Source organism: Morone saxatilis, unplaced genomic scaffold, assembly GCF_004916995.1.
Source record: "Morone saxatilis isolate NCDOM2014 unplaced genomic scaffold, NCSU_SB_2.0 Contig17, whole genome shotgun sequence".
Classification (NCBI taxonomy): Eukaryota; Metazoa; Chordata; class Actinopteri; family Moronidae; genus Morone; species Morone saxatilis.
The window spans coordinates 11080025-11094992 of NW_023339729.1; the positions used below are offsets into that span (position 1 = coordinate 11080025).

Genomic DNA, 14968 nt, shown 5'->3' on the forward strand with positions numbered 1-14968 from the left:
GAGCCAGTTAAAAGGTTCTTCGGTGGATAGCCAGACTTGATTCAACCCCAAAAGCTTTCCACCATCTATCTATAAAATGGTCCTTGTCAGCAGCAGCTTCTTCCTTGTCATGAGCCGCCTCTTAGTCCATGACAAAATAAGTCATATTTATTTATAGAAATTGCAACAGTAAATAAATGAAATGGTAATAAATGGTGATAATTAGCAGGTCAGTAGTGAGTGTATGTGTGAACATACAGTGCTGTGTGGTGTAGAACAAGGAGAACTGCAACCAAATGACTGAAGACAGAATCCTAAATGCACTCAGGTGGACTAATACAGTGTCCACCTACCAGAACCTGAAGGCCATCACACCTGTCGTCAGCGGCCACTCGTATTCATACTTTTTTCTTTGGTATACGAATGCTAAGACAAAAAATAAAACCATTTCAGACAAAAGTTTTCCAAAGCTTATCAAGATTTATTTTCATTACAAAGGTATAGCACATAAACAAACACACAAAGAGAATCTATTGCATTCAAAACCTTTTTAATTGCATGCCATATTCAATGAAAAAGTCAAAACATAAGAAAGAATATAGAAATTCATATCAGCAATTGCCGCTACTATTATTATTCCGGTTTGATTTTCTTCTTTTTTATTTTACTCATTTCTTAGTCAAACATATCAGAAAAGTAACAGTCAGACAAAAATGTCAGTCAAGTCAAAAGAATTTTGCCCTGATCAAATTCATAATTCATAATGTGGACGGTTCCAGCTCTCACAAACAACATCAGCTAAACTTTATCGATTCATTCTGCACAATGAGTGCTTTTACTTTTGGTACTTTAACTTTATTTTGATGCGGAACTTGTACGTGTAACAGGGTATGTCAACACTGTGGTTTTGCTACTTTTACTAAGATCTGAGTACTTCTTCCACCACTGGCTCTACCATGGAAAAGGTGTATAGTATTGGTGCAGCATAAGCAGCTCATAGAGGTTTTTCTGGTTCTCAAACCCAACTGGACCAGAGCAGTTTGAACTTGACCCTGAAACAAGATGTAATATAACTCACATGTAAAACTTTTTCCAAAGTAGAATTCGCAGGGGGTTCCCTCCTCAGTGGCTCTTCCTGAGGTTTCTTATAATTTTCCCCTGTGAAGAGGGTTTTTTGGGGAGTTTTATCTTACCCGAATCGAGGGTCCAAGGACAGAGGGTGTTGTTTGACAGTCCATTCTAAAACAGCATGCTATTTTTACAGATGAAATAAAAATCAATATAGCTGAACTGACAATGACCTTTTGTCTGCACATGCAGTTAAAGGTTGCCAAGTACATCACTATGAACCCATGTGGGTTATAATCTTTGTACATTTGTTCTACACAGAGAAAATGGTCAATGCAACTGCTGTATCAAATGTGCCACGATGACACATGAAAATGGACTGAGATTTTTTTGTATCAGTTTGGTTTGGAAGCCATCAACAAAAAGTAAAAAGCCTTGTATGTGCACCTGCTAGAACTGAACCTTTTCCAACGTGATCAGTGCTGCAGGCTGTGTGGGTGTTTAGCATTCAGCCTGCCACACACGCACGTACACACAAACCTGCTCTGTACTACCCCTTAGCTAAAAATCAGTCATTTATTCTCAAAGTTTAATGGCACATCCTTCATATGTAAAGGTTCCTTATAAATCTTAGAAATATACAACTTAACATTTGAATGCATATGTCTTGACTTCTTTTACTTAATTGATAGTTCTTGTAAGTAACTGCCTCCTTGAGCGATCCCATACAAAAATCAACAGACGAACATTCGATATGTACAAGATATCATACATAATGCAGTACATAAAATCACATAGTCGCCTATGGTAGATGCCAGGCCACAACTGTATGCACAATATTCTCAAAATGTAACTCTAACTAAAATCCTAATGTCTGTTTAACTAAGGTGTGCGTGATGGTGACATTTGGGAGACCAAATTAGTGGTCGCCTAACAGTGGTGTGTCATTAACCGTTTTTAATAGTTCTTTTTGTGCCGAGCATACTAAAAGTACTTACTAATAAACTGCAAATGAGAAGTGTGATATCTGGATGGGCGTACAGGAGCTCCGACAAAAGGCCCATATTCAAGTTGCTGCATAATTGTAGGGAGGTACATTTCCCTATCATGACTATGGTCCACCCACACCCAAACCAGTCCCTTTCATCATGTCATTACCCTTTTATGGCCAGCGCTCGTTTTGAAATGAATCTAAACATCTGTAAGAATAAAAGACACAGTCAACTCTCATCCTGTGTTTGTCTGTCTGTCCGTCTAGCTATCACTCCACTTGATCTGGCTCGGCGTCCATGCAAGTCTCCCATGGATTCCTGGGCATCTGGGGCATTGAGAGGATGAGGAGGGCGATGCCGGTGAGAAACAGGAGGATGAAGCCGGTGCAGGCGCAGGCAAAGGACCAGGCATAGTAGTATTCGATCCAGATTGTGTCTTCACTCTCGATCATGCGTTTGACTGATTGACGCATCACCTCCAGGGAGATGAAGGCACAGAGACCTGGGAAGGAGAAACGTGTAAACATTATGCAACCATGATGAAGGCCAGGGGAGATTTTAGCATTCCATACTGTAAATGCTGCAGGGACATTGAAATTGAGTTAGTTGACTGGACCCACCTGCAAATGCAAAGAACATGCCAGCAGGTTTGAGGAGGTAGTCTCTTCCTTTGCCTTTACCGGTACACGATCCCATCAAACACAGAGACCCCAGGATTATGAAGGCCAGACTGAAGATGGAGATGGCGGCAGCAGAGATGTTGTATTCTAGAGAGAAAGAGACCAAGATGTGGCTCGTAAATGTCATTTACAATCCAATGGCATCCTATATTTAAAGCTTCACAACATTTGATTCTGTTCATATTGTGTAATTTCACATTATTTACATTACATATGTACTGTACACTGGACTGAAATTAACTCGGATTTTTGATTTTTTGTTATTCTTTCAGTAAAGTCACAAACTCTATGTTTTAAATAGACAAAAAAAAGAAAGAAACACGGCCTGAATCCATCATTTATATATACATTTTCTTTGATTCATAAATACAAAAGAAGTCGACTAGTGGTTTGAGCGGCACATCACATTTTCTACAATCAAAATGAAGTCACCGCTTTAACAAGCAGTATAAAGAGTTGAAAAGCTACAAACTCTTATATAGGGGATTGTTAGATAACACAGGCATTTGGCTATTTCATTATTTTTTAAGGCTGAGGCCACTTTGTAACCCTTTTCACATTGTTTTGCCAATTTGTTTTACATTCTGAGCCAGTATATTGTTTTGCACATGGAATTATGTCCTATTACTCTATGTTTTTGTAGATGTTCTTAACCAGTCATTAGTGTCAGGTTAGGCTTAAATGATAAACCTCGCTTTATTCTATATTTTTCTTACTGTCAACAAATCCCATTAAAAAAGGATAGGAAGGTTATTTCAGCTTTACTCCATCTGCTGCACCCCAAGCTGTTTGGTTCATACTAAAGACACAAATCTTTAAAAATGGGTCACATGTTTCATAGAAAATAAATAAAATAAAATAAAATAAACCAATATATACAGTTATTTACATACATATATACATACAAATATTCACCCAAGAAATTATTCTGCAGTGCATCTTTTCAATTTGTGTCTGTGAAAATACAAAACAGCAGCAACAAGTGATAATAATATAGTTTTATCTTCACATTAAAAGAAACTTTGATTGAAATTTGATTGCATTTGCATTGCATTTGAGCACCAAGCATCATCAGTGTAAACACAGAGTCCGCCTCCTCTCGTTGGTTCCAGGATGCTGATGGAGCTGGTCTCTGTAAAGATGTGGGCACAACAGTCTCTTATTTCCTGTTATTTGGCTCCCATTTCATCCACACTGGACAGCCTTAAGTAAGCCTAGGTAATACATGTTGCAACAATAAAGCTGAAAACAGATTTAAGCAAAAACAGAGACGTTTAAAGGAGCTAGCCAACCGGCAGCAGCATCTGAATGCGCAGCCGTTGCTCTAGTCAAACTTTTCTGGTCCAGTCTAGATATATCCGACTTTGGCTACACAGCTAATAGTTGTCGGTTTTTGTATATGCATGGGATTTGAAGACAATAATAAAAATATAGAATATCGCTGCAAGAGAAAGCAATAATCTTTATATTCAACATAGAAATTCATACACTATATAAATGTCCTCATAATTACAGGTACAGTGTGTCTGTGAACAACAGCTGGCTTGTTAGGATGCGAGGCCTTTGATCTGCCGCCTGTTCACCTGTGAACCGTGCCCAGAGGAGAGGCACTCCTTTGGGGGAACAGAACCTTCATCTCCTACTGGCAGGGGAAGATGGGCCGCACCCTGAACACTCTGAGATACTGCGCGTCTTAAGAGCTTGTTCGCTAGCTCAATCTGAAACACCAAAGTTTCTGAACACCGAGAACAAGGTAGACATCAAAAGATATCAATGTTTAAGTCATACACGGCTTCCCAGTCCTCACAAACATGAGATTATTTATGTGCATGTAGGCATGTGCATATGTTGCTTTCTTTTATGTTTGTAGGAGAAGTTTCAGAATTTTAGATTTGTTTTAGTTCCCTCTCTTGACCAGATCTGGCACATGCTAACCCTTACATATCCAGTATATCTCTAGTTATGCCTTAAAGATGAATTGTTTTTGAAGACTTTATTTTGCATAGATAGTTTACATGCTCCTTTGTGAAAGATATGAAGAACCTCCAAAGGGCCAGATCCATTTCCACCGCATCCTTGACTATTCTCAACTTGCAAGATTTTCATTAAACCTCATTTATTTTCTACTGGCGAACTCCCTGTGTCTGATAAGAGTCTTACTGAATAGATGGATGTGCCTGTGGTGACATATATCTACTATGCTCATTCAGCCTTATGCGTCATTATGGTATAGCCAAATGGCTCAGTCAAGAGTGACTAACACTACATGGAACTTAGGTCAGAGCTGCAAACTTGTAATGTGTCTCTCAAGGGCTAGCCATCAGCACTGGTATGCTACGTGTGTGTTTGTGTGTTGGAGAATGGGGGAGGGGTACCCATGAATGCTTGCATTAGCATCCTTGTGTTTAGGGTGTAGAAGTATGTACGACTTCATGCACAAGATTGTTCACCCCAGTAATTGAGTCTGACAGTGCGCCACATGTACTCGGGCCCCCTGATGCACATTTCATGGGAGGGCTGTCAATGGAGAGAGGATGGAGGGGATAGGGGCTGGAACACACACCCAGCTATGACTGTACTGTTTGTACAGTTTATGGTCTTACAACACCATTTACAGAACCACTTTGTGTCAGTGCACACTGTGAATTATGTGCCCTTTTGAGTGAACTTTGACCTCCTTTCAAAGAAACAAACAAACTCCAATAAAAAACTGTTACGTTTTCAAAAAGCATTAGTATATTCATCAGAATCTTCCTAAATAATTTGTGAGGCACACTTTAAAAATATAAATATGTAACAATGCAGTGCAAGTGCATTGCATATATTAGCTATGGTTTGCCAAGTGTTGCCAATTATAACACATTAAATTTAGCCAGTTGGACAAATGGTTAAGGTAAAGGAATTGCCTTTCACCCAGGAATTCTTCATGTCCTCTAAAGGGTTTTGTCATTGACAGTCGGTCAAATACACCTACTGTGACATCGATGACTGTGCTGCGGTCAGATGTGAAACATAAATGAAAATCTGAGCCCACAGGGAACAGATCAGCAGCAGTCGGTGAGGTCAGTTGGGAAAATGTGAGGCAGCCAGTTTGATGTTCAACTTCACACAGACCGGGATTTCCTAATATTCCAAGGAACATATTTACAAAAGAATACACAGATGAATCTCTTTTTTTTTAATTATTTTTAGACAGGATGGAATAACATTAACCACCATAAGGGAGCCAATAACAGAAACATACCTTTTTGTGTTTTATATTCAAATATCTCTGCATCCTGTCCAGGAGTGAAGTGTCGAAAGTAAGTGCAGTTTTCCTCTGTGAAAAGAAAGCAAATAGGAATTAGTTCAAAATGAATTAAATGTCAAATTGCAATAATTAATTTTCTTGGGGAGCTGTAAACACGACATTTACAGTGGCTAACATGTGAGCAACCAGCTGCCTATTTACACATCCAACAGACATAAAGCAGCGTTAGCATTTATTTGGAGTTTATTTGTGGCCACCTAATACATTAAAGTCAAATATTCATTCTATTTTTTTTTTTTTTTTTTTTGGTCTCAAAAAAAAAAAACAATTCCTTAAAAGCTACAAGCTTCACTACATTGACCTGTTAACCTGACCTTACAGTTTGGTGTTGGGCAGGTAAATATTACTTTTTAAAACTTATTTTTGCTGAAAACAGCTACTTCCTACTGTGAATAGGTTTAATGAGAAGAGTGAGACTGAATCAAAACAGAAGAGCTGCAGGCTGTAAAACCAATACAATGAGCGGAAAGACATCGAAACACTCTAAATCTGAGGGGAACTGCAGAATCGGGTGATAATTCTCTGCTGGTTCAGCCTTTCACATCACATGTAGTCTTTGATCTGACATTATATGAAAATTAATAATAATTTAACCATTTAAACTTCACTGGATTTGATTTTACTATCCTTTATGTATTTTTTAAATGTTTGGCCTTGTCCAATGAAATTTCATGTCATTACATTTAAATGGCAAATACTTGCTCTGTGCATGAAAAGTAAGGGAACCATCAACAGAGGGTTCTGTGGAGGAGACGTGACTATAATTGACAATGATGATGTGTTATGTGGAAGATTTTTGCTGTGTGTCTAATCTGTTGATTCTCTTGTTGTTGAACCAAAGTACAAACAAACTTTTGTTTCTGGCAAATAAAATCTTCATCAAAACCTGTTCCACCATATCATGTAACAAACAGATTTTGTTTTGTTGTGTTGTAAACTTGACACTTCTATTCAAGCTTTGCCCCACATACTTTTACTCATGGAGTACATACTTCATCTGCTCCGATGGATCATGTGAATATGATACCTCTATTGAACAGTTCACATACTCTCAGATCTTTGTGACAAGAGCATCTCACAGATTGACACCACCAGTATAATATTACTACTAAAATGGCTGTGATGTTGTGCAGGCCATGCTTTGTGTGTTTTTTTTATTGTCAAAGTAAAAATGGTTACAGCAGACATCACATTCAATTTCTCTTGAGCAGACGAGGTGTTTAACCCTGGGGATTTACACAAATAAAGCCAGGTCGCTCTATATAATCATGGGATGGTATGGTAGAGGAAATATTCTTTGATGCTTTGCCGAGTGTAAAAAAAAAACTAACAAAAAAAACTTGTTTACATTTGACTTATCTCATCTCTCATTCAAATGATCATATTTGGCGAGAGGGTGAGAGTGTTTATATATGTAACATCACACAACTATGTCACCTAATCTCATGCAAAGTCAAGTACACATCATTGATCTTGGTTATGCGATGAGGTCTCCACACACGCATGTTCCTAATCCTCTTTTTCATACAGTCTCACCATGGGCCATCAGCGAAAAGCTTTCATGTGAAAATATGTAGTGCCGCATGCTATCATATCACAGTAAGAGCTTCATGACCCATGCTGGGAGGGTAGATCATTTTCCTATGTACCCTGGAAACCATGAAAATGAGCTAAAGGGGATTTCAGGTGGCCCTAAAAGGAGTAATTTAATAGGCACAAACAATATCTCTGAATCATATTTTTTTCCAAACCAAGTCAACATGTTTGTATGTATCCATGTACAAGCTTTTAATGCTGTGTGGAATGTTGTGGTGATCCACATGCAAAATAAATATGTTTTTTATGAATGAGGACAGGGACTCGCCATAAAAAGAAAAAAAAACAGAGGTTGTTACTAAGCAACAAGCTCCACTGTTTTCTCTGTAGAAGGCACATACAGTAGGAGTGGGTGATAACGGCTAGTCAACTATAGTTCTACTTCTGAGACAAACCTTGCATTTAAAAGGGAGGCTTTGAACTTCAGTCATTCCCTTAAAACTGTGACTATTCATGATTTTAGGGAAATGCAAATCCACCCCTCAGTGTACCTACTACCAGCAGGCCGAATGGTTTTTCATTCACCAAATGCATATCTGGTTTGTTATGTCCGTTTAAGTGGAGCCACTCAGCACTTATTAGGCCTTGGAGTGGATGCTTTGAGCTCATTATCTGTATCAAGCAGTTTTATTCCCGCACGTGACTTGGTGTATGTGTTGCCTAATTACACCTTTTTGTACCATCTCTAGAATGCAAGCTTCAACAAGCTGGTGGTCATAAATTAATCTGTATTCATCTTTGGAAGCGTGCTGCCAAACACACAAGGCTGCACCACTTGTTCATCCTCTAGGCTCTGCTGACAGGCTCTATAAAGCCTCTCTTCTTCCTAATAGGGCAATCGGTCATCTTTAAAAAGATCAGGTGAGGACATCGGATTAGCAGTATCTCTGTTCATTGTCATGTCCCAGCAGCACGTTTTGTAGCTCTTATGTCTACCGCAGGAATTAAGATTGGCCTTGAGCTTGTGTTTTTGTTTTGTCTGCTCTCTTTGGCTGTCGTATACCTTTCTCATTCTTAGGTCTATCAGCCAACACAAGTGAATACAACCTAAATGATTTTAATTGCCTTGCCAACACATTGTGTACATGGCACCAAAATTACTTTCACTGTACGTACATTAGCGTCTTTTATTACAGAGCTTTGCAGGTTTTAATGTTAAACTTTTTTGGTACATCATGTGAAAAAATCCCTTGAATCAAAATATCAAGGGAATTAAATTTACATTTGGCTCCTTATCTATATTTTACCTGCTGGACTCATGTCTATATAAGTGTTTAAGACATCACTGGCAATTCCCTATCCCTATATGTGATGCCTATCCCTGGGTTGGCATGTAATTTAAGTACCTATAAATTCGAAAACACCAGTGGTTCCACTTGCTTTTTGGACTAAGCATCCTATCCCTTGGGAGTGTAAAGTAATTTGAGTGGCTTTGTGGGCTTCACGGACATGTGAAGCTGCAGGAAGGTCTAGTGGGAACAGTTTGGTGGGACAGCAGGCCTTAGAGTTATGCCAGGCGGCCCTGTCACTCAGAGGAACGCTGGACTTGTCGCGAACACTTGACCCTCGTGGCTTCCAGCCTAGACAGCTGAGTATTTACGTGGCTTATATTTATAACCACAACGCCTGCTTGCTGAGCAGTTTGCACAATATTATTTTAAAAATCACACCTTTTCTGTATCTGGAATCATGGTGAATACATTGTAGCCATCTTCTGTCTTTGTATGCTGTGGCCATTGAAACTTCCAAAATGTCATTTGAGCATAAACGTTCATAATTCATTTAATTAAACAGGGAGAGCAACCAGGAAGAGCTTTGTGTCAGATTAACAGCTCACAGCGGCTCGGAAAGCCAGAATAAATAGAGATTGTAGTATGAAATCAAAGCAGGACAACTTATACTAGAGTTTAGCAACTAAAACTAAAATAGCCGTCAGGTAAATTTTGGCTTGCATGAGACTTTATTTCTTTGAGCTGAAGCGACACATAATGAAAGTCTGCATTATTCACATAAAGTGTATCTGCGCTTTGTCAGCAGAAACCCAAACAACAGCTCAGCCTATATTTTCCAGATGAGCGTCTGACATTGAACAGGACCTCCTCACACTGTTCAAGTCTTGCTTTGGATCAGAGGTTGACACCTCTCTAAAGATGTGTGGCTATGATAAACAATAATGTTCCTGTCCAAATACAGCTATAGGGCTGGGAGAAACCCCTGGAGACTGATGGAACATCTATTAGACTTGCTTACTTCTAAACTAAAGGCTGCCAAGGTGGCCATCACATATCACATGTATTGTAGACACCAAAACCATCTGTTAGGAATAAGTAGCTAAAGAAAGTTATTAATGTTCTGGCCCTTTGCAAAATATATATAATATCGTATAATATAATAGTGTAGTATAATAAATTCACTTTCCAAATTATTCCCACTGACAGTATTTATATGCTATAACTTAAACCTGCAGATAAAAGCTCCAGAAACATTAGCCAGTTGTCACTGCAATCTTATGAATTCCTTGCATGTCTGGGTGGGTCGAGCTGATTTCATATATTCAGCACATGCCTGCCATGCCTGCACCAGTGAACTACCCTCAGGCATTTCATCTGCTCCTGGAATGGCCCTGCAGTGCAGACAGAGTCTGGGATTCCCCAGAGTCTAACAACTGCATCAGTTTGGACATATTCTGGGAGCTTTGTGAGTTGGACAAATTTGGTGGGATGTTCTGGGCTAATTTACATAAAGCGACATGCAGTGTCAGGTAACAATCAGCAGTCAGATAATGGTTTCTCAGTTAACGGTCAACGTGCCAGCAGGGTTGCCACCATTCAACAAATGAGTAACTCATCACAAGTAACTGAGACTAGAGTCACTGTTAATCAGCAACTGCTCAACATTGTTTATATTATAATATAAATATATATCATTTTATCTAATTACAGTCAGATTTTTATTCAAGAAGCTATAAAAGCACCTCTTATCATAGAACGTTTATTTTGAGACATTCATAGCAAGGTCTTAGGAGGACATTGGGATAAAAATGACCTATTTGCTGGTCACATTATCTTCATTAGGGGATGTGGTGAAAGAAGTATTCTGATCCTTATGTAAGTACAGGTATTAATACCACAGTGTAAACATACATAGCACCATTATCATCAGCAAATGTATCCCTTTTACAGTGTTGTATTATACATTATGTTACATTAAATTATTGGACTTGTATTACTGAATAACTAACATGTAAGAGTAGTTTAATCGACAACCATTCATCATATTTCATAAACTGTTGATATATTTTTATATATAAAATCTGCAACAAGTAAATGTTGCTGTGAAATACTTTACATGTATAATAGAGTAAAAAGAAGAATGCACTCTACAATATCCCTCTGAAGAAGAGATATAAGGTAACATAAACATTTTTATGGTGTTTTATGAAGATTAGCTGGGTAGAGTTTATAAGCAGCTGTTGACTTCTAGAGGAATTAAGACTGCAGTCTTAATGACTGGAGAAACTGTGATTATTTACACCAAAGTAAATGTACACAATTAATTTACTTGTTGGAAAATGTATTCTCTTTATATTTTACTGAATTGGTTACTGCTTGTAATGTACTACTACACAGAAAGACACAGATTACAATGTTTTCAGCTGACCTACCATGCATTGTCAAAAAGTTTTACTTTGGTAAAAGTTTACTCTAATAATTATTTGTAATTAATTGAAATTATACCAAGCCAATTAAACATTGTCTCCTTGTGATTAGTACCTGTTTACCTTGTTCTCTTGGATGAACTACTGCGATTTCAATGATATTTCTCAGATAAGGTTAGAAAATAATAGGACATATAAAATAATGGGAATACTAAAGTGAAGTACTTGTATTTAAGTTCAGTATGTTCTTAGTTACTTTTCATCATTGAGTAAGGGCTATTTTAACGTGAAGTGCCTGAGGATCTTTCATAGAGTGTCAGGTACCCACGTTGCATGGAGCATCAATTGTCTGCAGGTTCTCTTAGCTGGTTTTACTGATGAACATGTCTTTAAACAGAAAGCAGGCACCAACCAGTGAAACCAGCTGTTGTGCTGTTTGGTGTTTGCTTAGTGGAAAGCCTATAGCCTGTTGGGGCTCCATCACACATGCATGACCATCTTTGGTTGATGTCAAATATCTGCTAAGGTCTGCTTAAATCTTTACAGCTAACTGATAGCTAAGGCATCCTCTCAAGGCCTTTTCTTGGGGCCTGGTCTACCTGGATGCTGTTTCAACCCTCACCCTTGGGTTTATTCAAGGAAGGGTAGGTGGCCCAGCTGACAGAGGCTCAGTGGCGGACTTGCAAACCACCAAAATATAGCCTAAACATGGCCTGAACTCAGAGAATAAGCAAGTGTTAGAATAAGGCATTTCAGGGACTACCCTTTTTTTGCGACGGCCCAGTATTCCAAAACCCCAATAGTCCGAAAAATTTCCCATTGGACTGAAAGCCCAATTGTCTGACAACCCATTTTCCCTCAAACAAAAGCCCACTGCTCTGGAGGCCCATTTTTCCAAAGATGCACACTCTCCCTGGAGGTTTTTGCCTTTAATATTGTAGTATATTTGGACATGCAGGAAAGAACAATATCAGGTGACTTTCGTAGTCATGATAACAATAGTCAGGTGACCGTTGTCGTCATGGTAACAATAATGAACACATGGTTGATATTGTGAAACCATGTTAGCAGTTGCAGCTTGGTTAGGTTTAGTATCAAAACTACTTGATTAGGTTGAGCAAAATGCGTTTGGGAAAGGGGTTAGGGTTAAAATAAGTACATTAGTTGTGTCTTTTAAGTTACATACGTAGGTGGTGTGTGGAGGGTGTATTTTCAGAACAACAGGCCTTCAGAGCAGTGGGAATTTGTTTTTGGAATAATGGCTGACTAATGGGTTTCCAATTTTTTAACTATTGGGGTTTCTGAATAATTGGCTGTTGAAACAATGGCATGGCACTGGTCTTTTAACTGTGTATTACATGATGGAGGGGTGTGTGCATGTCACTTAGAATAGGATCTTTCTTCTGTGTCACAAGGAAGTTTTTTAATGTCATATGACATGTCTAGTGACCCTGCATCAGGACCTCTATTCTTAGAAGCTTCATACCTCAGAGCTCTGGATTGCATAGAGGCACCTCACAGTCACACAATATATTCATATATTACAGAATCACGGCTGTGGTCTAAATGGTACAGCAACAGAAAAAAAGTAAAATGTGCCAGTTACAGTTACAGGTTTTGCTTAAATTTTCTCTTACCTCCAGGTAGGCTGATGGGTCCGCAGCCCTGCCCTGCCACGTAGTTTTCCAAGCTCATGTAGATGTGCTTCTTGCACAGCCTCCACAGGCCGAAGTGGGCCGCCTCGCAGGTCTCATTGACTTTATCCACCTGCGGGCTGAGCACTGCCCAGTGGTCCGTCACCACTGCCGTGAACATGCAAGCCATACCCACCAGCAGCACGAAGATGGCAATCTTTATCTTTGTACGCTTGTGCATGTTTCCAGATGATGAGATTTCTGTTCAGTGAATATTCTTCCCCTGATATAATAGAAAAAAAGAAATCTATAAAATTCGATGTTCTGCAATGTTGACACCCTGGTCTGAGTCCTGGGGTTTCTTTCCTCAGTGACTGCAGCAAGCTTCCCAAAAAATCTCTTCTCCTTTTCTCTCTCCGCCTAAGACTAGTGTCTTCTCTCTGCGCCTCTGGTTCGAAGGGAAAGGGGCCAGACTGCTCTGTCCTAGTTTCAAGTCCCCTTTTCCCTACTCACTGTGAATTGCTGTACAAACTGAAGGGGCTGCAAGTTTAGACTTACAGCTGTTGAGGTAGATCAGGAAAGTTGATGATCAAACCAACTGTTTGCCATGGTGGGTAATGGGCGTGGGGGGCTACTGCATGTTCTGTTGGGGGTGGGGAAGGGGGTGGTGGGTGGCGGTGTTGGATGCTATAAATGTGACTGGTGAGTCAAGTTGTCAGGCTGTCTGCTTATCTGGTTACATTGCCAGTGGATGGTGATGTGTAACGTGCTATAAGAAGTGGACATAAACAATTTCTTTCATCCAAATTTACACGCAAACTTTCAAAATGGATGTTTCAGCATTGTGAGAATAGTTTTCCCAAGTTTCCATCCATCTACAGTGGCTGTGTTTTCACTGTCTGCCTCACTATGAGACCGCCTCAGTGTGGATTTGTCTCTGTAAACTATTTATAAGGAGAAAGTGGATGTGTTTATAAAGAATAGCTGCAAGGCTCCAGCTGTCAGACAACAGAAGAGTTTCCCTAATGAAACAATACAGCTTTCAGTAATTCCTGTCAGAATGCCCACTAACACACACTAAATAAAATTTAAAATGATCTGAACGGTTTCTTCATTGAGGTGCTTAATGTGTCATCTTTTTGTCACTAGTGTGAACTTCTCAGAAGTAGTTTTAAAAGTTGAAATTAATTCATCGGTATTCCTCACCTGACTACTATCCCTCTGTTTAGAAATCATCTTTTCCACCAACAACATGACGTTTATATTGTAGTATGAGGCAATATGAGTGGATAAGTTACTTTAAAAGTTTTGTATAAGTACTTATCTATTGAAAAAAAGAAAATGTGTGTTCATAAGTTTTACAAGGTAAAACTTGTGTTTGAGTACACTGCACTGAGGAATGTGTAACAATATAAATCAGATATGATGTGTGGGTACCTTAAACCTCTGCCATTAAAGAAGTTTGCTTTAAAGAGTTGACTTCACATTCAGACATTGCTATAAAACATCTTTCTGTAAGATTCAATGCCTTCCAACCATGTCTGCTTGTGCTTGAGCATTTGTTCGAGAAAGGGCTTTAACCTACACCTGTAATCTGCTGTATTTTATACAACAGATAACAATTTCAGTTGTGATATAACAGAGCACAATGTTCACAGTTACCAGATATGTGTCTCTAAAAAGATTTCTCTAAAATATAACTACTACATTGTTGGAACACTGGACGTTCCTCAGTGTAACATCGGAAATATAGTCAGTTGAAAGATAAAGAAAATTCACCAAACAACTGAGTAATCTCAGAACAAAATCACCAAAAGCATAAGAAAATATTCATGTAAAGACCAAATGTTTCTCACAAAACCTTGACTGTGCAATAAGTGGGGGGAAAAGAGACAGAAAACATACTTAAGATTAAACAAAACCCTGAAAGGTGTGCTAATCCCTTTGATAACTCCCCTGCAGTAAATCACAGTGGTACATCTCTGTTTATCTTTTTTAAGCCTTGGCCCACTTTCTCTATCTCTTCATAAGAATTGTGACCCCCCCCCCCC

The 14968-nt window shown here is 38.9% G+C and overlaps 1 protein-coding gene across 1 annotated transcript; it reads right to left on the reverse strand.

The window, feature by feature from the left end:
• Positions 1 to 439: 439 nt before the first annotated feature.
• On the reverse strand, positions 440 to 13468 carry LOC118326385 (voltage-dependent calcium channel gamma-1 subunit-like). Its single transcript, XM_035659367.1, has 4 exons — positions 12921 to 13468; positions 5964 to 6038; positions 2660 to 2806; positions 440 to 2541 (listed from the first exon to the last, which is right to left on the reverse strand). The coding sequence occupies exons 1-4, from the start codon at positions 13156 to 13158 to the stop codon at positions 2309 to 2311; spliced, it is 693 nt and encodes a 230-aa protein (XP_035515260.1). The 5' UTR covers positions 13159 to 13468; the 3' UTR covers positions 440 to 2308.
• Between the last annotated feature and the right edge of the window lie 1500 nt (positions 13469 to 14968).